This window comes from Rhincodon typus, chromosome 12 (assembly GCF_021869965.1).
Source record: "Rhincodon typus isolate 14 chromosome 12, sRhiTyp1.1, whole genome shotgun sequence".
Classification (NCBI taxonomy): Eukaryota; Metazoa; Chordata; class Chondrichthyes; order Orectolobiformes; family Rhincodontidae; genus Rhincodon; species Rhincodon typus.
Genome location: NC_063343.1, coordinates 20,880,420 through 20,905,857, shown reverse-complemented (window position 1 = coordinate 20,905,857; position 25,438 = coordinate 20,880,420). Strand labels below are relative to the sequence as shown.

Sequence of the window (25,438 nt, the reverse complement as noted above, 5' to 3'; positions counted from 1 at the left end):
TATATATTTCCAGTTTTGGTTTCAATTGCCTTAAGTGTGTGTGTGTTTGCTCTGCTTTACCATGTGTAAACACTTGCCTTTTATAATTTTTTTGGAATCCCTCTCCAAATCTGAGTCTGTATCACATGATTGTGGGCAACTTCAGTTTTAACTTTATTCCACCCTTACCCTTTTATCCAACTCCACTCCCACTCTCAAATGCAATCTTCCCTCTACCTCCAACCATCACTGTGGATGGCATTGTTGTTTCCCCTTTCATCCCTTCTGTCTGCCTTCAATGTTACTTTCTTATTTTACTATTTCTCTCAATGTTCTTGCTCTCCCCCCAATTCCATGTCCATAGAGATCCCAATGCCTGCCTCATCCTTGCACTTCCCCAATTTAGTTCCACTGTTCTTTCTCCTTACAAAGCATACCAATAACTTGTTAATATCCAGTTCCCACTCCACGTTGTTCCTTTTGCCCTATGACTTATACTTTGCAACCCCAGTTGCTACCTCCATGCTGTACCTGTCCCTGACAACTATACCCTTTAAGTTGCTTCCCTTGCTTTCTTTGCATCCAGCCAACTTATCTCTGAACTTTCTTTATTGATGCCCATTTTAGGTTAAAACACTCGCCTGTCTGATCAGATTTGTTTTAATCAGCCAATGTGGCTGTCTAGATTGGCCCCGCTAGTGGGGCCTATCATTCTTCTTGCCTAACACTGTTTAAATCATATTCTAATAAGTCTGACCGCCTACAAATGTGCCTTCACATGAGCTGCTGAAAATGGAGAGTCTTCAACTCTGACACTGGCAGTATGTGTGCAATGAAACAACTTGTTTCTGAAGGAACCACATAATGGATAACTCACTGGAGCTGGAAAGAAGCAGTCTACCTCGCTAGCAGACATTGATCTATATATATGGTGAACATAATTATTTCCCATTTTTAGCTAACAAAATTATGCCTGTGAAAGTGATACAAATAGACTGCAATGTTCTGAGTATTTGTACGAAATAAAAACCAAAAGAACTGCTGATGCTGTAAATCAGGAACAAAAACAAAGTTGATGGAAAAGCTCAGCAGGTCTGGCAGTATCTGAAGGAAAAAGCAGAGTTAATGTTTTGGATCCAGTGACCCCCTCCTCAGAACTCCATAGATGCTGCCAGACCTGCTGAGCTTTTCCATCAACTCTGTTTTTGTTTCTGTGATATTTTAATAAATGAAGACAAGTTTCTAACCATGAAAGTCTGGGAAGCCAACCTGCCTGAAAGATTCTGAGAATTTAATATCAAAAATTTAACCCATTATCAGGAAAGAGAAATTTTTCCTCCTGACTAATTAAGCTACCTCTTCTGCACTTCTAAATCATCCGGGTAGCCCTGAACTTCTGGCCACTGTTTCAACTTCTGGAAGTTCACCACTGAAGAGTATAAAGATACATTGCCAGACAGACAAGTGTTAAACTTATAACACATTAAAAGGGGTGGGGTGGAAGGGGTGGGTGTGTGGGATGAAATGCAGCCAGCTCTTATCCTGCTTACCAACTATGGGTGTGGTTGCACCAAGCTGTGCATGAACCAATGGAAATGTTAAGTGTCACCATGTTCTGAAATTTTAATTGCCCCCGGTGTTGTGAAAGGTGGGCCTGACCATGTTGCTGAAGCACGAGGAAGTGTTCATGCAGAAAAGCACCTTTGATCATAAATCCATCAGATAGTGATCAGCATTTAAGGTCCTAGATGTTGAGGCACAATAAGAAAGTAGATTCTGTCAGATGGTTCCCCAACAGCTTGTGAAAGTCATTTTGGGCAAAGTTTAATTGCTAGAACTTTTGAACAAGTGCCAAGACTTAGTTTGGCCAGGTGAGAAAGACCCACCCCACTAGATTCTTCCTAAATGGCCAGAGTTCCAATCCTTCTGCATGTTCCCCACAAGGTGACTGTATTAGGAAAAATGACCATTCTCCATCTACTTATGGAAAGCGCCTTTGCAGAGAAGTTCTGGATAGAGGTGCAAGGGTTTTTGACGAGGTTTCCAAAGCAGATCTGTGATGCAGTTCTAAGGACTGTTCCCAGCAGCACACACCAAGGTAAACATGAACTGTAGTTGTGGGTCCATCACGTCTGACAGATTCTTTTTGATCTGCCTGAATTTTGCTGGCTTTTCAGTGCAAGGAGTTGTCCTTGACCAACCATAGCAGACTGACAATTCATGGTCCAGGAATATTTTCTGTGGCGAATATTAAAGTTTGAGGCAACAGGCAAAAGTCACTGTCTAAGGTCTTTCAGTCATATACATTGAGGGACTGGAAACTTTATAATCCCTCTTCTCACTCTGTGCTTAACAAGGAATGTACAATGTGAAAATCAAGAATTTTAAAACTGTATTGAGAAACATTTGAAATTGAATTCTATTGGCGACATTTCCTAACATGAAAGACATATCTGGCAACTGCAACTCGCTGACATCTTCCATGGACTTCTATCTTGGACAACATTTTTTAACATTTCAGGGTACATCCATGGGCAGCCGTTGGTATTGGCAAAACACCAGGCTCGTCACATCATTTTTGCATATTTCAGATTCAGTTATAGAACATAGAACATAGAACATAGAACATTACAGTGCAGTACAGGCTCTTCGGCCCTCGATGTTGCGCCGACCTGTGAAACCAATCTGAAGCCCATTTAACCTAAACTATTCCATTATCATCCATATGTTTATCCAATGACCATTTAAATGCCTTTAAAGTTGGCGAGTCTACTACTTTTGCAGGCAGGGCATTCCACGCCCTTACTACTCTCTGAGTAAAGAACCTACCTCTGACATCTGTCCTATATCTATCACCCCTCAATTTAAAGCTATGTCCCCTCGTGCTAGCCATCACCATCCGATGAAAAAGGCTCCCACTGTCCACCCTATCTAATCCTCTGATCATCTTGTATGTCTCTATTAAGTCACCTCTTAACCTTCTTCTCTCTAACAAAAACAGCCTCAAGTCCCTCAGCCTTTCCTCATAAGACCTTCCGTCCATACCAGGCAACATCCTGGTAAATCTCCTCTGCACCCTTTCCAATGCTTCCATTTCCTTCCTATAATGCGGTGACCAGAACTGTACGCAATACTCCAAGTGCGGCTGCACCAGAGTTTTGTACAGCTGCAACATGACATCATGGCTCCGAAACTCAATCCCTCTACCAATAAAACCTAACACACCGTACGCCTTCTTAACAACCCTATCAACCTGGGTGGAAACTTTCAGTGATCTATGCACATGGACACCAAGATCTCTCTGCTCATCCACATTACCAAGAATCTTACCATTAGCCCAGTACTCTGTATTCCTGTTACTCCTTCCAAAGTGAATCACCTCACACTTTTCCACATTAAACTCCATTTACCATCTCTCCGCCCAGCTCTGCAGCTTATCTATGTCCCTCTGTAACCTGCAACCTCCTTCCGCACTATCCACAACTCCACCGACTTTAGTGTCATCCGCAAATTTACTAACCCATCCTTCTACGCCCTCATCCAGGTCACTTATAAAAATGACAAACAGCAGTGGCCCGAAAACAGATCCTTGAGGTACACTACTAGTAACTGAACTCCAGGATGAACATTTCCCATCAACCACCACCCTCTGTCTTCTTACAGCTAGTCAATTTCTGATCCAAACCGCTAAATCACCCTCAATCCCATGCCTCCGTATTTTCTGCAATAGCCTACCGTGCGGAACCTTATCAAACGCTTTACTGAAATCCATATACACCACATCAACCGCTTTACCCTCATCCACCTGTTTGGTCACCTTCTCGAAGAACTCAATAAGGTTTGTGAGGCACGACCTACCCTTCACAAAACTGTGTTGACTATCCCTAAGCAAATTATTCCTTTCTAGATGATTATAAATCCTATCTCTTATAATCCTTTCCAACACTTTACCCACAACCGAAGTAAGGCTTACTGGTCTATAATTACCTTCTTGAACAAGGGGACAACATTTGCTAGTCTCCAGTCTTCTGGCACTATTCCTGTAGACAATGACGACATTAAGATCAAAGCCAAAGGCTCTGCAATCTCCTCTCTAGCTTCCCAGAGAATCCTAGGATAAATCCCATCCGGCCCAGGGGACTTATCTATTTTCACACCTTCCAGAATTGCTAACATCTCCTCCTTATGAACCTCAATCCTGTCTAGTCTAATAGCCTGTATCTCAGTATTCTCCTCGACAACATTGTCTTTTTCCTGTGTGAATACCGACGAAAAATATTCCTTTAGCGCCTCTCCTATCTCTTCGGACTCCACGCACAACTTCCCACTACTGTCCTTGACTGGCCCTAATCTTACTCTAGTCATTCTTTTATTCCTGACATACCTATAGAAAGCTTTGGGGTTTTCCTTGATCCTACCTGCTAAAGACTTCTCATGTCCCCTCCTGGCTCTTCTTAGCTCTCTCTTTAGGTCCTTCCTGGCTAACTTGTAACTCTCAAGCACCCTAACTGAGTCTTCACGCCTCATCTCTACATAAGCCTCCTTCTTCCTCTTGACAAGAGATTCAACTTCTTTAGTAAACCACGGTTCCCTCGCTCGACCACTTCCTCCCTGCCTGACAGGTACATACTTCTCAAGGACACGCAGTAGCTGTTCCTTGAACAAGCTCCACATTTCAATTGCGCCCAGCCCCTGCAGTTTCCTTCTCCATCCTATGCATCCTAAATCTTGCCTAATTGCCTTTCCCCCAGCTATAATTCTTGCCCTGCGGTATATGCCTATCCCTTTCCATTGCTAAAGTAAACATAACCGAATTGTGGTCACTATCACCAAAGTGCTCACCTACCTCCAAATCTAACACCTGGCCTGGTTCATTACCCAGTACCAAATCCAATGTGGCCTCGCCTCTTGTTGGCCTATCTACATACTGTGTCAGGAAACCCTCCTGCACACATTGGCCAAAAACTGACCCATCCAAGTTACTCAAACTATAGCGTTTCCAGTCAATATTTGGAAAGTTAAAGTCCCCCATAACAACTACCCTGTTACTTTCGCTCCTATCCAGAATCATCTTTGCAATCTTTTCCTGTACATCTCTGGAACTTTTCAGAGGCCTATAGAAAACTCCCAACAGGGTGACCTCTCCTTTCCTGTTTCTAACCTCAGCCCATACTACCCCAGTGGACGAGTCCTCATTAAACGTCCTTTCTGCCACCGTAATACTGTCCTTGACTAACAATGCCACACCTTCCCCTCTTTTACCACCTTCCCTAATCTTACTGAAACATCTAAACCCAGGAACCTGCAACAACCATTCCTGTCCTTGCTCTATCCATGTCTCCAAAGTGGCCACAACATCGAAGTCCCAGGTACCAACCCATGCTGCCAGTTCACCCACCTTATTCCGGAAGCTCCTGGCGTTGAAGTAGACACACTTCAAACCACATTCCTGCCTGCCGGTACACTCACGACCTTGAGACCTTATTGATGACCTCACTACTCTCAACCTCCTGTACACTGGAGCTACAATTCAGGTTCCCATCCCCCCGCTGAATTAGTTTAAACCCTCCCGAAGTGCATTAGCAAATTTCCCCCCCAGGATATTGGTACCCTCTGGTTCAGGTGAAGACCATCCCGTTTGTAGAGGTCCCACCTACCCCAGAATGAACCCCAATTATCCAGGTATCTGAATCCCTCCCTCCTGCACCATCCCTGTAGCCACGTGTTCAACTGCTCTCTCTCCCTATTCCTCGCCTCGCTAGCACGTGGCACGGGTAACAAACCAGAGATAACAACTCTGTTTGTTCTAGCTCTAAGCTTCCACCCTAGCTCCTTGAATTTCTGCCTTACATCCCCATCCCTCTTCCTACCTATGTTGTTGGTGCCTATGTGGACCACAACTTGGGGCTGCTCCCCCTCCCCCTCCCCCTTAAGGATTCTGAAAATACAGTTCAGCACTTCATTGGAGGTCAACAGCACTTTACATTACAATGTTGCAGCCAGGCCACTTAGTACAGGGAAAAGCACTCAACTGATGCATTGGAACAGGCTGCATCTCAATACTCTTAGCTTGCTTTCTTGGCATCACTCAATTTGCACTCACTTGGATGCTCACAGCAACACTGTCTTGCCTTTTGCGACATTGCCGTCTCTTTTAGAACTTACACGGTCACAGTTTCTCTGTCTTGCATTGCCCTTAGTGCAGACAGAAAATCAAGCAATATAGTATGTCAATGTGATAACTATAAATGTGCCAGCAGTTTAAATGGCAAACATACTGCGTATGTCCCAATCAAATGGCCATGTCTGAAAGCCTAAGGGGTGTAGCCCTTAGTCCAGTTAAGGGTCAGTCTGGGCAGTATTTGATCTCAGTTCAGGGAATTTTACATGGCAAATCGCCTGATTGGTACAATCCAGGTATGAGTGTCTTGTTACCATCTGGGGAGTGGCCACGGTCAGTTCTGCAGGTTGAATCCAACCAGTCTGGGGATTAGCAGTAAGTCATTTGGGGAGTTGCAGAGAAATCAGTCAGGAAAGTGATCAGTCATCATTTTGGGCTGTCCATCCAAGTCCCTCAGGAGGATGGGCCACAATCAGTCCTGAGGGTCTGTTCACTGAAATGCAAGGGGAGTTATCAGGGGACACTCCTGTGGTGAGAAAGTTGGGGAATTCAAGTATGGTATTGGAGACAGCATGCTGTGATGCAAAAGGGATGTTTACAGTTACAGTGGGGAGGGGGTGACTCAGTATATAAGGGTAGGAGAAGATAGAGCATGGGGAGCATGGGGTACTTTGGATGGGGGAGGTCCTAGACAATCACCACCATTTTAGTTTTGATGGGTGAGGCTATAATGGGAATTACTACACATCAGGCCTCAAGTTCAGGGGCTAAAGTGGGAGATGAAGATTTAAATAAAAAATATTTATTGGGAGGCTCAAACCTGATAGAGTTGGCAATACAGAAAGGAACGTTAAGGTTGGGAGCAGTGGAATACCTAGAATAACAGGTGGAGCCTGCAACTTATTCTCTGAGCACTATCTGAATTGTCTTCCATGTTTATCCAAATTGCAAAAGCCCAAGAAAAATGAAAAATGTAAATGGTGGGGGGGGTTGGAGTAAATTTCTTTCTTTTGACTGTGGAGGCAGGCTCCACTTCTATCTGATGTGAGGCCCTTGAAGGAGTCAATTTATTAATCAGGCACTTACATCTGCAATCACAGAATTCTGCATTTGTACTATATGCAATGACTAACCATGCAGATTACAAATTCTGGACACAAGCAACCCCATTCATTATACTGATCATTACAAATTAATCCTAACAATCTCATGGGGCGTTTCTTCCTTGTCAGCAATGAAGACATGCCAGTGTTGTGCTCACCAGAAAGTGCTCCCAATTCTAATCTAAACAAAGTACCCTGAGGTGTCAACATCTGAGCTGGTGGAGGGTGCATGAAACAGCCTTGTTGCAGCTTCCTCTGAAGGATCTGTGGTCAGATTCATTCAGAGGGGAAGGAGGAGCAGGTGGGTGTAGTGCCTGGTCTCTTCTAGGAGGAGAAAAACCAAAAGAACTGCAGATGCTGTAAATCAGGAACAAAAACAGAAGTTGCTGGAAAAGCTCAGCAGGTTTGGCAGCATCTGTGGAGAAAAAAAATCAGAGTTAATGTTTCAGGTCCAGTGAACTGTTCTGAGGAATGGTCACCAGACTCGAAATGTTAACTCTGATTTTTTTCTCCACAGATGCTGCCAGACCTGCTGAGCTCTTCCAGCAACTTCTGTTTTTGTCTCTTCTAGAAGGATGTTATTTGAATGCGATTGGTGCCTACAGAAGGAAAGAGAGGGAATAAGTTGTGCAAAAGGGTTAGAAGCTTGAGTGCATTGAGAATACAATCACAGTGATGGTAATGGGGAAGTGGTGCAAAACAGCACCATGAATCTTACTGGGAGGTCGAGGTCTTGGCATTGCCACGTGAGCGGTTACGGTCATCTGCTACAATCTCAAGGATGCTTCTGTATGGAGGGAGGAGACCACTACCTGTCTTGGCCTTCTAGCTCTATGTGGGCATTTTCTGAAATAAGACAAAGGAAAGAATTGAGTGAGGTAAAAGTTGCTGGCACAGCTATTAGCATTGGTGCAGATGGGAAAAAAGGTGTTCTGAGTAAGTGAGTAGGCAGAGCAGAGGGGAAGAAGTATTAGTAATGAGGGGGAATGGAGTGGGTGATAGACAATGAACCTTGGTGACAGGCAGGTGCAGTAGCTGAAATAGCGTAAGTGTGAGGTAACAGAGGGAAGAAGGAGGGATTTACATTTGCTGAATGCAGAATGTCATTGATCTTCTTCCTGCACTGCTGGATGTTCATCTGGACTATGGAAATAGCATTGACCCAGGTGGCAGTTTCGGACCAGCCTGACAGGGGCTGATGCCATAGGCTTCTCTGGCAGTCCTGGGACAAAACGATGGTTCTCCACTCCACCACTCCATCCACCTGGACCTCCAGGTGCTTATCCAGGAAACAGGTGCTAATTTGCCTCTGTTGAGCATACCCTCTGGAATTCTTCAAACATTCTAACCATGAATGGCAATTTCTGACTTGGATTTACAAAGTGGTGCACAGCTGGAGGGTTAAATATGGTGGATAGAGCCATACAGCATGGCAACAGACCCTTCGGTCCAACCAGTCCATGCTGAACATAATCCCAAACTAAACTAGTCCTACCTGCCTGCTCCTGGCCACTATCCCTCCAAAACTTTCCTATTCATGTGCTTATCCAAGTGTCTTTTAAACGCTGCAACTGTGCCTGCATCCATCACTTCCTCAGGAAGTTCATTCCATACGTGAACCACCCTCTGTGTGAAAAACTTGCCCCTGTCTCTTTTTAAAATTCTCTCCTTTGACCTTAAAAATATGCTTCTTAGTTGCATGTAGTATGAATGACAGAAGGCCGTGGCACTGATGAACACTTGCTGCTACTAAATGGAGGATAGTATGAAAGCAGCACCGTAGAGCCATAGCGCATGGTTAACAAGGTGAGTAGCATAAAATTATATGAAAGGGCTTTGCAGCATGATAATGGTGTTCAAAATTCATCGGCTACAGAGTCGTGTCATAACATCTTGAAACAGGTTGATTAGAAAAGGTCTAAAATTGCATGAGAAGACATCACTAGGGCTCTTGCAAAGAAACTACCTGAAGATGATTCTTAGCCAAATTTTAGGAACACTCAGTCTTGTATTATTTGGGAGTTATGATGCATGATGTGAGCAAGCATTCCTACATTTCATCAAAGTTAAATGTCATACTTGGACACCATTTTTACTTGGAATGTGAATGCACAGCTAAGACTGCATTTATGGCTTATCCCAAGTCGCATACAGAAGATGCAGACAGCCTTCTTTGTGAGAAACAGTTGCTTGTTCGGCCACCTAAGAGGTCATTGCCAATGTACCAGGTAACAACGACTCAGATAAACATTAATAGCACAGTTGAGTTCTGAGTTCTTATGGCAAGAGATAGCTTTCATTGTCACTTTTATGTTCACAGAGTTGAATGCTCCATAATTTTGTACAGAAGAGGAAAATAATGCATTATAGTAATTATAATATAAAATCAGAGCTTCATGCTTGCTAAAAGTGCGGATTATGGTTGCAACTATTAAATTAATTTGAGGCTTCTTTCACCATTAGTCACATTTTTGTCTGTTGAAGAATGATTAAGAGGTCATTATGTCCAGATTATGAAGTAACCAATTTTCCCTACAATGTGAAATTTTAATTATGACTTTACATTTTCTTGTCAAAATAACAATGTTAAAGAGATACTGTCTGTGTTAACAAGTCCGGAAAAAAGTTAATTTTTTTGGAGAAGATTTCTCACAGAAGTGATGCATAAATATCACATGTTTTGCTTTTCCATCATATTTTTCTGCAAAACAAACAGCAGTTCATTCTTTGTGAACGCATTGTTCACTGTTCTTCCTGAAGATCAAATGTTTTCTTAGTGATAGCATGGAATGGCTTACTTCTGACTCTTAAGAAGGGAGAATTTCAATTCATCTTCTAAATCTATGCTGAGAATAGCCTTCCCAAACAGGTCACAAGTACTCTTCAATGAACTCAAACTAGAGACGATTTGGACCATTTGAAGGTTTAGTGGATGCATTTTGATAAGGTGTCAGTTGTAGCTTAAGGATAGGAACATTGAAGGATAAGTGGCCCTTTGAGCCCCTTGAGCCTGAACCTCCAATCTCGATCATGGTTAATCATCCATCTCAAAGCCACATTTCTGCTCTACCCCTATATCCCTTGATGGCATAAGTATCTATAAATCTATCAATCTTTGTCTTGAACATCCTCAATGATTTAGCATCCACAGCCCTCTTGGATAGGCAATTCCATTGAATAATTTCATTCTTATTGATATCATATCTAATGTGACATATTCTGGCTCATGCACTTAGTCTGTCCAAGACCTCTTGAAGCCTCTTTATACCTGTCTTATAACTTAATTTCCAACCCAGTTTGGTGTCTTTGGAAAATCTTGCAATACATTCCCACATCCAAAACATTTATGTAGATTATGAACAGCTGTGAAAGTTACAGTGCTCCTTCCATTACCCTCTCTAGTAACAATCTGTCACCCTGATAAAGATCCATTTACGTGTACGCTCTGTCTCTGTATGTTAACCTGTTCTCAGTCTGTGTTACTATACACCACCACCCCCCAAACCTATATAAGCTAATTTTATTTATTCACATATTGTGTCAGGTCTTATTAAAATCAAAATACACCACGTCCATTGGTTGTCCTTTATCAATGTTACAAGCAACATCACCAAAAACCTCTAAGATTGATAAATATTATTTGCCATTCATAAATTCATTTTGACTCTGCCCCATTTTACCACTGCTCTCTTAAAAGTTCAGTTATCACATCCTTTATAATAGATTTTTCCCCAAGGTGACAAGTCTTTTGTTCTCCATCTTCTCTCCTATTAAATACTGAGGTTATATTTGCTACTTTTCAGTCTACAGGAACCTTTCCAGAATCTATAGAATTTTGGAAGATAAGTACCAAAGCTTACTTTCCTAGCCACCATCTTCAACTTTCTGGGATGAAGCTAATCTGATGCAGGGGACTTAACAGCCTTCAATCAAGTCAACTTTTTTTAAAGTGTTATCTCTTAACTAATACTAATTTATTACAGTTCTTCAGTTTCACAACCCCCTTTGTTCCTTGTGTTTCTTGGAAATTTTCTATGTCTTTTTCCATGAAGACAAATGGAAATTTCCCTGTACTCTACTATAATTTCCCCTGTATCCAATCGTAATGAGCCCTTTCCCTTTGCACAAATCTAAAGAAACTTTTACAGATGGCTCCATGTTTCTTGCTAGTCTGTAATAAAATTCTCTTTTCTCCCTTTAACCAGCTAACCAGCTTTTGGTCCTCCTTCGTTGGGTTCTGAAATTCTCTCAATTCCCTGCTTACCACTTTTTCTGAAATCTGTAAAAAACACTTCTTTGATCAAATACAATCTTAAACTTACTTTGTTAACCATAGTTGATTTAACTTTCCCTTTCAGTGTTTGTACCTTGGAGAATGCATCTTTGTTGTAGCCTTTACAGTAGCTTTTTACATCCAACCTAGTTCCTGGCACTCGAATGCAACATTGAGTGAATGCTTTACTATCAGGAGTGCCATCTCTCTGGTCAGTTATTAAACAAAGATCCAGTCTGCCCTCTCCAGCTGCGGTTGGGAAATATCCCATTGTACTATCGATATCTGCAGAGTCCTGATCACTATTTGTCCCTCAATCTCTGACACAGATAATCTAGTCAGTATCACATTGCTGTTTGTAGGACCTTGTTGTATGCAAATTGGGTACCTCATTTCCTACATTATCAGTAGCTACTTTTCAGAATCACTTCATTGACTTTAGGACATTCTGAAGTCATGAAAATCAATGAATTAGTAAAAGTCTTCTTTCATTGCTAAGATTTAAGAATGTGCAATAGGATTTGAAAATAACACCAAAATTTACATCATAGATTACAAGTAAAGTCTGTGTCATAGGGCTTTCACATATTAATCATTGGGAAGAAATTTGACCTTAAATGTATTGTATGGATGAACATTAAATTGAAGAGTGAAAAAAATTGTATCAGAATTAACTAGTGAGGTTTAAGACCTGAGTTTTGTGAATCTAAAAACTGAATTGCAGGTCTGTTCCTGCTTTATCTTACATTCTGTGGTCAAGTGCACAAGCACAGTTTTGTCTCTTCACCTGCAGAAACAATCTTTGTGCCTTTTTGTTTCAATAAGAATTTTGTTTGGCAGCCACATAGCCATGATTAATAGCCAGGTTACAAATCTCTAATGCACTTCCGAATACCATTGTCTGAGAAGCAGCTTGTTTGTTCATAACTATAATGGGGAATTTTCTGCTTTGGTGATTATTTATACGCATGGTTCATTTAATTCAATAACTCTGTGAAGTGTATACAGTCAAGGTCAAATTACTTATCAAATAACAAAATTAAGAACACTCCTGTGAGAGATAAGTATTGATCGAGTCATTGGATAAACTCCCCTCCTCTTTCTAAAATAAGGTGGGAAGTCACACGACACCAGGTTATAGTCCAACAGGTTCATTTGAAATCACAAAATTTCAGAGCGCTGCTCCTTTGTTAGGTGAAGTGACTTTTACACTTCACCTGATGAAGGAGCACTGCATGAAAGCTTGTGATTTCAAATAAACCTGTTGGACTATAATCTGGGGTCGTGTGACTTCTGACTTTGTCTACCCTAGTCCAACACCAGCACATACACATCCTGGCTACCATCGACACCACAAACTGCCTTTTTAAAATAGTATCTTGGGGCCTTTATGTCTTCCTGAGGGTCAGGATAGGACTTTGGTTCAGTTTCTCATACAAATGTAATTTAGTTAGCTCCAACAGTGTCGCCCTCTCTTACTATTGAACTATCTTCTTAGGTACCTTAAATCTCAAAGTGGGACTTTATCCCACAATCTTGTGCGTTAAGTGTGAGTATGGTTTACAATCAATTACAAAATAAATTGTCTCCTGTCTTACAATTTAATGCTCAAACAAAATTGAACATTATTACATCTAATGATAGTTGAAGTATAATTGAGAAAATTTTCTTTTTTTGTTTGTCCTAAGGTTTTCAAGAGGGGCTACTGGAAACAAATGAAGATATTCAAACTACTAATGTAGCCACTAGTGCTCATTAATAGTTTAAAGCTGATAACAGCTTAATAGTGTATTGTATTTAAGCAAGTAGCAGCTCCTTTTATAACAATGCTGGAATTTGTAAATCAATATGTGTGTAAATGTGGTGCAATCCCACTAGATACCATAGGCATGTAACTACATCAAAAGCTTAAATAATCTTCTCTCCCTTCCTGAGTTTGTGTGACCTTGCAATGGTTTCACATTAACTGGATTTAAATACTTGGAATGGGATGACCATCATTTTCAGAGATTGAACTTTTTCTGCCTTTACCAAACATCAGTTTGTTTTCTTTAGTTCTCCTTTAGAGGAATAAATACAATACAATGAACTGCTCTGATTGCAGCTTGCATCAATTAGTGAAATAAGAACAAGCAAACATTAAATCTGCTATTTCACCCTGACGTAACATTTTTCTTAAACAATTTTTTACCATCGAAATAAGCAATCTGAGCCAAGCAAATTGAATCATTAGCATTTAGCAAAAAAAAGTCAACTTAATTATTTATAAATAAAACTCAGACTAAAGCCTTAAATTCCCACATGAAAGCTCCTTACCCCTCTCACAGGAAATTGCATTTCAATATAAAAGGGAACTCATTATCCTCACATGAATAACTTTTCACTGATGTAACTGCATGTACTTTAAAATGAGTGCTTTCCACGTGCTCCAGGATGTCTTATTGCTCCTCAAAACCAATTCAATATTTTTGAAATGTAATCACTGTTATAAAGTAGGGAACCAGACCACCAATTTGCACACAGAAAGGCTCCTTAAAGAGCAATAAGCTAAACTGAAATACTTTATCCCTCATGTTGATTAAAGATACTGCAAAACTCTCAGTTTTCTCTTAACGTTGCTCATTTTCCTCTTGGTTGGGACGAAAGTTGAAGAACAAATCTTGGTATAAACTAGCCTTTTTTCAAGAGCTACAAAAGATAATCATGCATTTTAATGTCCTTTTTTTTACAGGGTTTCAATCACAATAGTTTTGCTTAAACAAAATAGGGAACAGTAAATTAGGGAATAAGGTAAGCAGTGAAATTATTTTAAAAGCATTATATTATGTCTATAATTGTTTATATTTATCAATTTGCTTCATTTGGTTCCAGTGTTAAACCTATTGATGTTTGATTGTCAGTATCGCTGCGATACTGACACTTGTCAGAATCAAGATGTGTGAGGTGAAGGTATTTCCTTGGACATGTTAATGGCCTAAGAGTTAAAAGTTATCTCTTTGTAAGTTCAATTTTCTAGAAAATATACTGCTTGTCTGAATTAGCCTTTAAAAAAGGGTAATTCTATTTTTGTAACATCAAGTACATTAGGCTGAGTCATGTCATATTTTGGCAAACTGTCATTTTTACCGGATTTAATTGAGGATCTCTTTTCATGAGGTCTGGTGAGTTTTCTCATGCTTTTGTCTGAATGTCATCTCATTGACTGCCTACCCTCTCATATGCTGCTAGCTTGATTCTCGTACTTGCCAATGACGTTGGGGTGCCACTGTTGGGATATCCTCACCCTCTCTCATGCCATAAGAAAACAGCCCACAATAGGGCAGAAAGAATCAAAACAGAAGGTGTACACCCAAAATTCAAATTGCCACCCCCTACAAGGAGGAGAACCTGAAATGCTGAATGACTGGAGAAAGTTGGGAGGAGCAAGTGATGAGCTGGAATCGCAATGTGCCCGCTCAGAATTTTATGTCGGGAAGTTGCGACATCTAGTTTCTGTTTGGTGGGTGGGAGAATAGGAGAGTGCTGATTAATTAGGTGAGATTAGGTAATAATGAGTGACAATGAGCTATGATCCCCCTTCATAGGCCATTTGCATTCATTAACAAGAAGTTTGCCTATTTTTCCAGAGCTTTGAAACACGGTTTGTTGCTCCCAAATTCAAGAAAGGCCTCATTTGACTTTATACGATTCTCCCAAACTTCTTGCCACAACTGACAGCATTCAGACCCCTGGGAAGATTCTGCCCATTTTCACAAAGTACAGAAAATTTAATTTGTTTCTGAAATCTAAGACAATTGAAGAAATCTAGAATTGGCAATCAATTAGGATTCTCTATTTAACTGCAATGGTACAGTGTTCAGTTTCATGGAATTCTGTGAATTATATGATTAACTGACTATGATATTGCTATTACCTTCTTAAGTACTTACAGCCTAGTCATAATGCAGAAGTATTTTCAATTACAATTTTGGATTTACTGTTTCCTTTTTATAACGTTTGTTCAAAAGATGATACACTTCACTAAACAGCAATACCATCAGCTGAAAAGCACAGAGGCATGCAGAAAACCTCCCAAATGAAACAAAACATAGCCATGAATGACAGCCTGAGAACAAGGTACAATAAAGTAATCCCCACAACATAAAATGATGGAGTTAATAAGGATTATATTGTATGACTTTAAAGGGTATGCATGAAAAGGCAGTGTACTGGAACTATACAGTAACAGACTGTACTCTAATGCAGTGATGGAGGATCAAGTTGCTTCTATTTTAAGGACTTTAAGTTTTATATTTTATTTGTTAAGAGCACAGGCATCTCTAACAATTTTTTAAAAGGAAAATTAATCACTGCTAATTGTTTATTAGCTCTTAATTATTTAGTAGGCCTTTAATTAAATGTCCTCGATTGGTCTACATTTTAAATTGTACTTCAAATGGCTACCCTTAGAAAAAGTGAAACAGAAGAAGAGAGCGGTCTTAGGGCAGCTTTTAAAATACGTAAACATGGGCAATACAAACAGAATTAAGTTGCAGAACTTTCTGGACAGGTCTGCCCAATACTGCAAATACTTAAAAATAGGTTTGGTTATATCATTGACTTATATCATTGATACCAGCAACTGATAACATGAATTTTATTTTTGTAATTAAAGCAAGTTTTGCATATGTGATCAGATCATCAAAACATATTGTCTTGGTCATTTGACTGTGAAACGACATTCTCCACTGTTATATCAGGTTATTACAAATGCCTTCCCATGGCTATTACAATTGAAGGTAAAGACACAAATTGTAAAGACTGTTTTATCCTGGTGTTATTGTATAGCTCATTTATTTTTAATGCTTATAGACAAACATACCCTGTACATTACGGACCAATTGTTGCACACAATCACAATTGGATGGTGAGATCAGACAGTTTATCTTTATTCAACAATTTGTGATAGGACAGAAGGAACGAGTCTGGAAATAAATGTCAAATTTTGGAAAATAGAAAACATATCTTAAGTAGGGTATACTAACCAAATAAAAGTACAGACAAAAATCATCAAAAGATTTTGTGATTGGAGGGCCTTCGTTAAAATCAAAAGACAATTTTGCAAATCTATATTTAGAGAAAAAGTTGAAGTGTTCATTTATACATGTAATGAATGATTAATGCGAAGAAATAATTATATATTTTATTTTTTTTCTAATTTACTATTCATTGGTTTGATTTTGCCAGGATAGGCCTAAGACAGAAAGGAAAACGTCACTAAATAATTACCAGATAACAATATGTTAGCAGTTAACAGCATGATTTAATGATACTCTAGTTAAAACTACCAATAAAAATGCAATTTTTGTTAGGCTTGAATAAGATGTTTAATAGATTAAGGTGTTTAATAAATAAAGAATTAACAACTACCAATAAAATTATAGAATGATATAAAATTACAGTATGTTGCATAAGAAAACTCACTAGTGATATGAATATGTACAACACAGGAAATGAAATAGTTTAATTTACCTTATCCAACAGGTATATTGGTGATACAGCAACTATAATAAATAGTAATGTTAAATATTTACAATATAGAATAAATGTAATCAGTAGACGAACATGTAGACCTTCACAAAAGCTTTGCCCTGTACAAAATTACCCAAGATATATCTAATAATAAAGATTTTGTCCTGAAATAAAGATGTTCTCATTTTGTTTTTAAATTAAAAAAGGAAACTTTCATGCTTGTTGAGGTGACTTGTTGAGTGAGATAATTGATATAAATGTTTAGTTTCAAGTACAGTGATTATGGGATATATGTTGGACTGCATTCTAGAAGTTGTAGATTTTTTTAAAGTTTTAAGCGAAGTATGGAAGCTGACTGCTGAGGTGAACTATAATTCCCAGAATATTTTGCATGTAACACAAATCCCATTTTAGGCTATGTGTATTGGAATGTCCATGTAAGGAAATGGATGCATGGAAAGTCCTCAAGACTAATGGCCTTTCACCTTCTGATATCAGATAACTCAATGGCATCACTCGTATGAGTACGTTCCTCAGTTATTCGCCTTGAAGCTTGACCAGAACCTCGGGCACGTGCATTCGGGTGAATTCTTCCACCTCTCTCCTTTTCTCCTTTAAGGTTCCTAGCATTCTCCCTTTCAATCTCAAGATAATTTACTTCAGTGCTACCCTTGTGGCCCTTACGGTTCTCCCCTTGCTTTTTCTCAGGAGCTGCTGTTGTCGGGGTGACTTGATCAGCCTGCTTGCGAGAAGAGCAGGAATCCTCTTGCAAAATCTGCCTTAGAAACGCAAGGTTCTGTCCAAATCGTGAACGCACACTTTTCTTTACAGCTTCCATAACGACTTCATGACAATGGAACAGAGCCTTTATAAACTCCAAGTATGACCTTTTTGAAAAATAAATGCAATGATATATGAGTATACCCTCAATTTAAAACATATTAGATATTCTCTGGTTAGGAATTGGAGAATTTTTAGAAGATTCAACTTATTTATTATAACTAGGACTGAATTTTTCTCTCCTTGGAAGTGGCAATTGAGGTGGGGAGAAGTGAAAATAATGGTGCAAGTTGGTCTCATTGAAAAACCACCACTTCTCACCACCTCAAAAATTGTGGTCAACAAAGAAGGTCCATTGGGAATGTTTGTTACTCACCAGCATTTAAGGCCTTTAGGTAATCAATTACTAATCATTTTCCCATCCACCTGCCTTTACGATGGGTAAGGAATGTACTTAGTTACCCAACTGGGAAACCATGGTGACTTGCCTGTAGCTGAGTGTAGGGTGTTCCAACTGCCCCCAGATTAGGGCAGAAAGCATGAATTAGTGAAGGCAACACTTGCCTTGACCACCTTTCACCCTACAAGCCCAACCCCATGACAAGATGATAAAATTGACTTACAATCTCACTGCTAAATTTCCCCATAGATTCGGCCTCAACGGGTGGACATTAGGACACAGAAGCTACCAGCCCCTGAGCGGCTGGCAACTTCTGGTGACCTGGGACATTGGTGGCTAGGGCAGTGAAAGGGTTGAATGAGCTGATTGGCAGGCAAATGGGAAGGTATTTCAGTAGTGGGGATGTCAAGTTATTCACCACTTAACATGTTCACCCCTAAGTTTAAATATAATATTGGAAGACCATGACTTTAATTTTATTTCAACTGCAGTGTTTGAAATTATCCCTACTTCAACAAAATTCAACACAAACATTCTTTCAGTTATGCTTCAGTTGGTAAATCCACTACTTTTGACACATTAACTGTAAATAAGCACAACTCAGCATATTTGAATGTCTGCATAAGTGTATAGTCTAATTTAGATTAAGAAACTCTTTCTCTTAGACTTACAAATCCAAGGAGGCAATGGTCCCATGGCATTATCCCTGGACTATTAATCCAGAGATCTAGGTAATGTTCTGGGGACCTTGGTTTGAATCCTGACATGGAATGGAATTTGTATTCAAAAAGAAACTTAAGGAGCACTCCTACCCTCAATCCAGCAGGCAGGTTACCATGGAATTAAGAGTTTAATGATGACCATGAAACCATTGTCGATTGTTGGAAAAAACCCATCTAGTTCTTTTGGGAAGGAAACTGCCATCCTTACCTGGTCTAGCCCAAGTGTGACTCCAGACCCATGGCAATATGGTTGACTTAACTGCTCTCTGAGCAACTAAGAATGGACAATAAATTGTGGCTTAGCCAGCAACCACATTCCATGAATAATTAATAAAAATATATATTGCAGCATTTTCATCATGGTCATAGTCCAGTGTAATGTGGCATTTAGGTGCAAACGATATTGGAGGGCTACAGTAGCATATTCGTGATGTTATGGGACCAGTAATCTAGAGATTGAACAGAGTCTAATCATCTGCAGACATGAGTTTAAATCTCATCTCAGAAACTAGCTAATTAATTAAAAGGTGGAACTTTAAAAAAAATACTTTGTTGTTGGAAAAATGTACTTGATTCACTCATGTTATTTAAGGAATGTTTTGCCTGTTCTGGCCTAATCATGACCCCAGCAATGTGGTTGATTCTTAAGTGCCCTTTGAAATGACCTAGCAAGCCATCAGTTGTATCAGAAGCAATTGGGGATGGTATATAAAATCCTTATGTCATGAATTAATAAAAAAAGGTAATTAACTTGATTAACATCTCTGTTGAAAGAAATGATAGAGAAATTTTATACAAATGCATTTGTCCATTGGTATCACTATTTTAATTTTTATCCCATGAGATCCATCATAGACATCTAACTCAAGTATTAACATGGTTAGTTTTGATGGCTATTTGAATGCAAAAGGTAGCATAATCCATTCTTAATTCAATGGTTGAATGAATCCTACAATCAGCCAACGCTATCCATACTTAGTTAATGATTCTACTCTACTTTAAAACGTCTACAGATCATGTCTATAATACACACAACCTTTAATTTTCTAACACTTCAATGATTGGATCACAGATCACAATATCTTCATCCTCTCCAAGCCCTCAGTGGAAAATCTAAAACCACTCTTTTTTTTTGACTTTTCTGCCCATTTACAGTCAATTTACTCCATGAAATATTTCCCTGAAGTCTAATCAACAATTATTAGAAAAACAACAGAATGCTGGAAGTACTTGGTGGTTCTAGCAGCAATCAGGAAAAATGGTTTTTCTCTTTCCATAGATACTGCCAGACCTGGTGAACATTTCTAGCATTTCTTTGTTCTTATTTCATATCTCCAACATCTGCAATAGTTTGCTTTTGGAAAGAAAAATCATTTTCTCTAATAATTTGATACTTATTTATTCTCTAAATTAATTTTTTTTCTCTCTATCTTCTTTAGCCTCAATATAGAATTCTTTCATTTCAAAAGTTGCTTCCAAGAAACTTTCTATTTCACACCAAATATTTGAGTATTAATAGAGATGCCCTGAGTAAACAATGTATATCTAGTTCTTACATATGTTGCTAAACCAGGAGGCTTTTCTCATGGCTCTGTCATTACTGAACAGGATTCATGAAATGGCTTCTGACTTGATAACCATTTCCTTTCTCCTTTTGACCTCTAAACTCTCCATTTAGTGTACTTCTTTCTTTGGGCCCCACTCTCTCTCTCTGTTGAGTCAACATTCTTCCTGTTTTCTCTATTGCAGACAATGTATGTACAGTTTCTTATAGTTTCTCTCCTTCCCAACCGCCCTGTCTTGACATGCAAATTTACTGCTCAGTTTCCAAGCACATTTCATTCTTTTCTTAGGCCTCAAATTTGAGCTTCACGGCACATTCAACCTTTGTCTTTGATTTTTATTTTCAACTTTGGGCAATGGTCTACAATAGGCAATTGCAAATTAAGCACTCATTATTCACTAGCCTTATTTTTGTTTCCAATGAAACCTGTGAAATGGGGATTTGGGCTGTTAATTCAATATCACCCATTTTAGATCATTTCCTACAGTCAAAACTAATTTACAAATTTCCAAAAGGAAAGCTCCGCAATGCCAACTGACTCTGCGCTGTGTTGTGTTGAAACATACAAATTTAAAATATGTAGAGTTAGCCTATAACTCGAGCATTACCTAATTTCTTCATCTTGTTTTACCTGATTTCCTTTATTTACTTTCTGCAACATTCCAAAGAGGTGCTGTGAACACTAACAGTTTCCTGAACTTTGAGGTTTGGCTTTTTACTACAACTTTTCAAATTGAAAATAACAACCTAGTTCCTTCTGATCTTTAAGAAATGGTCATACAAGCATACATTTTCCATTTGAGATCATTGAAATTGAGAGAGAATTGTAACCCTCTTGAGCTTGCAGTACTGTAACGCTGGGATACAAAATGGTGTCCAGATGATTCAGCATTAACTGGGGTTTATAACCCAGAATTTTGTGATATGTATCTCACTATTGCACTCGCCAATTTCAATGTGAAATTCAATTTTGGAAAAGTTAACTAAATTTCACAAAGCTACCTTCAAATAAGTTATAACATTTCACACATTATTTTACTCAAAAGGATTGACTTCACAATCCTATATTTCGATCTTCATGTATAGAACTGCAAAATAGTTACTTTTATTTAAATGTCTATTGACTGTTGAGACCAAAAGTTCGCAGTTCTTTCTAATGGAATGAAGTTAAACAAAATATCCAACTTGCTAAATACTGCAAACGTTGGTTAACGTATAAATAAGATCTTTCGAGGACATAATTAGGATTTCTCACCCCACAAGTTTAAGATACTTTGAGTTTTATTCCTTACAAATGCAAATATAAAATAAAAAAGCACATATTAATCACATGGCACTTGTGAGTTTCAATAATTCAAAGGTGAAAATAAAAACCAATTTTCAGTGACAGCAATATATGGTAGAAACACCTTTTCATATAATTTTTAAAGATTATTTACGCACTAGTAGTTTTCATCAGCAAAATCCATTGCTAATATCTTTTTATACTAACCAGTTATTTCAATGCAACTAATTTTATCCCAATAGTGGAATGTGTAAATTTTACTCCTTTCATAAAATAAAACCCTTATACAAAATATATGCAAGTATACAAATTAATGTAAGATTACTAATGGGTTTAATGCTAAAAATTACACTCATACACTAACCATGAGTTAAACATATTTCCTGTGACCTTTAAAAGCACACTAAATACTGTGTGTTTGTCTTATCTGTGTAGTCCTTGAGCAGAATACACAGAATAGTAATATTTTGACCATAAATATTTACACATGATGCAATTTATACTCTGTTTGCTGCAGAGTAAGCAAATCATAGGCAGCCCCTTTTATTACTTACCCTTTTGAAAGCAGATGCCGAATATGAATCATCTCCACAACCACATTAATGTTCTCCTTGGCGGTGGAACAGAGGTCATGTTTGAGGTAGCACTCTTGCTGCAACTGAGATACCATCTCCTGGATAGTGGAGCATTTCCGACTGATGCAGCTGAATTTTATTCTCAATCCATGAGCCATACACTTCAGAGTATCTTTAATAAAAGATTTACCCTGGACAGATTATAAGAGTGCAAATTGTAAAACGTCTGTGAAAGAAAGTTGCATCAATTTAAAAATATGAATAAGAGCTTATGTTGGGAGGTGGCATCTTCAAAATGCATCTTTTAAGAAAACTGGTACAGTTTTTGAGAATATAACTTGACATGTGGTGAAATTACAGTGGTATCAATTTAAAATGTTTTGTGGGAGGGGAGCGGCAAGTTACGTTATATTGCTCTGACTTGCTCTCTGTCTCTCTCTCTCTGATTTATTACCTGGGCATCGAACTTGCCAGCGTTGTGCAGGAAGGCCAAGCATATGTCATGTGGTCCATGGATTTCGCACGAATTGTTTTCAAAACATTCAAAAACTCCACAGCCAACGTCGCCTGTGTTCACCAGGCAGTGTTGTATCTCAGCTGAGAAGAGACGCGAAAGGAGAGCAAGCATGAAACCGAGCAACTCAGGCGAGACTACACTTCCAGAGGTACTTTATGACTCTTAACGCGCTTTGGGGGTGGTCCGAAATCGAAAATAAAGGGCGCTATACCAACACAAGGGCAGCCTTTTATTTATACCCCAGCCCCATCAAATAATAGCGAATTTTGTACGTTCAGGTGCTGAGTATCTCGGATAAAAACCTAAGCTACCGCATGAGTGACCTGGATATCTGCATCCTCCTTGTTAGCGGATGGAAAGTTTCGGGAATGTGCTTTGATCATGATTTATCTCCCAAATCTATGGCTTCTAAAAAATATAACGACTGCTCCCTGTGAAAACCTGCCTGTTTCCGCATCCTGAAGCCATGGGAATTCTTACATCCCTGCCGCTTTCTGTTCCCCTACTTAGGAGACATCAGCTGGAAATTTAGCAGTCGAGTTTGTCCGCTCTTACTAACTCTCATTGCCACACGGTCGCCACCACATAACTTCTTGGAATCCCGTTCAGTCTCCTCACACTTGATTTTCGAAACGCCGGTTTCAGTCAAGCGGCGCGATTCTGTCTGTTTTATTTTCCCGGTGCCCTTTGTTGATGCCATTTCTTCCTTCATCCCCAAGGGGAGACATTTGCAAGTCACCGCCTACCTCCATCGCTTCCCTGCAAGGTACTCCAGGGGTTAATATGCTAACGAGGTGTGCGTGGCTGTCGACACGAAGTCTTCCCAATGTGATACAATGCAATCCGACCATGGGACAATGATCTCTCGGAACTGATCATGCAAAACCGTCTAATACTTTAGAAACGGTGTGTATAAATAATTGATCCTGCGTTACTCTAAACTGGTAGGGTTTAGTTTTTCGTGTCAAGGCGGTTACTGAAATGCCTTCCCAACAACATTTTCTTAATTACTTCTCAATTCAATCCGCATTGATCTAAATGCCTCCAGCCTATCACCTCCGCTCGTGGACAGAGCTAACCGCATAAACATCACAAAGTGCAGGCAAATTTGAGATGGGCTCCTGCTTTAATCCCACGATTGCCTCTCTCATAGCACAGTTTTTGCCCTTTTTTCCTGTGGGTAAGCTTCTTTATTAATTGCAAGACTTGTGCCCCACAGCAGAGGCTGAATCAAACTGCATGCTTACTCGGGTAGACTGGCTGCCGAAAGCTCTTACATACCTGTGTTCTGTAAAGAGAGGCGAGCTTTTTGCTGGTTGGTCAATTTGTCCCGTTCGTGGTGGTTTTCCGGCAATTCAGCCTCGTCCGTCCCCAGGGCGAGCTCAGGCGGTGCGAGAGTGAGCAGGGCTGTGAGGAGACGGGCTAACATGACAGTGTCCATCGCCGCGCTGTCTGGGGGCCAGGAGGCGCACACTCTCTCTCTCTCTCTCTCTCTCACACACACACACACACTCTCTCTCTCTCTCTCTCTCTCTCACACACACACACACACACACCGACAGTAGGAGGAGAGCTGCTGAGTGAGCGCACGGGGGGCTGACCAGGAATCCTGAGACAGGGGCTGACTCTCTCTAAATATACCCAGACTGGAGCCCCTGGCGATCCTGTCACTTCAATGAAGGCAAGAAGCAGGTGTTGTCATTGGCTCGGTCCAATCAGGCGCCTAGAAACCATGCCCAAGTTTGACAAATCAGGATGGGAGGCGCATGGCGGAGACTCCCGGATTCCAGCCTGGGACCTTGCTGTGCAGAGTCCAGAGGCTGCTTGCTTGCTTGCTGCTGCTGCTCTCAACTTTCCGCACACGTTTGAAACATTACAACAGAGGCACGTGTTCGGATGTTTCACTCGGGTTCCCGTTTGCTTCCTGTAGCAGGAAGAAGCCTCTCTGCTGTGAATCCTGAGGTGGTCTCTCCACCCACCCAACCCGTCCCCCCCTCGCTGTCCTCTTCATGAATTGATACATAAAACGCTACTTCTTCAAGCTGTTTGCAGGTCCCTCTTGTAAAATCATGGATGGGAATACAGCGCAGTGGGAGGCGTTTCGGCCCATTCTGCCCGTGCCAGCCCTTTGAATGATTCAGTTTACCCTAGTGTCTAGCCGCTTCCGAGTCCCTGTGCAGTTTCTCCCGTTTCCTCGTCAAGCGAGTGTTGAATTTCTTTTTGAGAGTGATTGCTAATTGGCTTTTCTCCGTCCACCCTTGCTGGTCATGTATTTCATGCCTGCACTAACACCCCCAACCCCACCATCCAACACACATACACACAATATTTAAACCAACAAGAAATCCTCTCAGGCCCTGTCAGTTTTGTGGCCGTTTTAACTCTGGTGTGAGATAGCTGAATGCCCGGACAGTTTCACACATTGCACTTCCCAAAACGCCAGAGACAGACGCAACAAGGCGCAACCTTTGTACAATTAAAACAATGCTGCGTCGCAGCAATATGCGCAGAAGTTCGCTGTATCCGCGAGTGACTGGCAAGTTCCACCGCATGAATGCAGAATCCTGGCATTGTATGTGTTCTCCCTGAATTTGTTCGTCTCATTAAC

General features: G+C 40.0%; 1 protein-coding gene across 1 annotated transcript; it reads right to left on the bottom strand.

The window, feature by feature from the left end:
- Positions 1 to 16,295: 16,295 nt before the first annotated feature.
- On the bottom strand, positions 16,296 to 24,688 carry LOC109917677 (stanniocalcin-2). The gene is made up of 4 exons (XM_020517529.2): positions 24,112 to 24,688; positions 22,768 to 22,910; positions 22,293 to 22,504; positions 16,296 to 17,874 (listed from the first exon to the last, which is right to left on the bottom strand). The coding sequence occupies exons 1-4, from the start codon at positions 24,269 to 24,271 to the stop codon at positions 17,469 to 17,471; spliced, it is 921 nt and encodes a 306-aa protein (XP_020373118.1). The 5' UTR covers positions 24,272 to 24,688; the 3' UTR covers positions 16,296 to 17,468.
- Positions 24,689 to 25,438: the final 750 nt, after the last annotated feature.

Bases quoted from the DNA above. Each gene is read 5' to 3' on its own strand.
- LOC109917677 (XM_020517529.2), bottom strand. From the start codon at position 24,271: ATGGACACTGTCATGTTAGCCCGTCTCCTCACAGCCCTGCTCACTCTC. The intron at 22,911-24,111 runs GTATGTAAGAGC...GTCTCTTCTCAG, and splicing joins CCTCTCTTTACAGAACACAG to CTGAGATACAACACTGCCTG. The intron at 17,875-22,292 runs GTAAGTAATAAA...TTTTTCAAAAAG, and splicing joins CGGCATCTGCTTTCAAAAGG to GTCATACTTGGAGTTTATAA.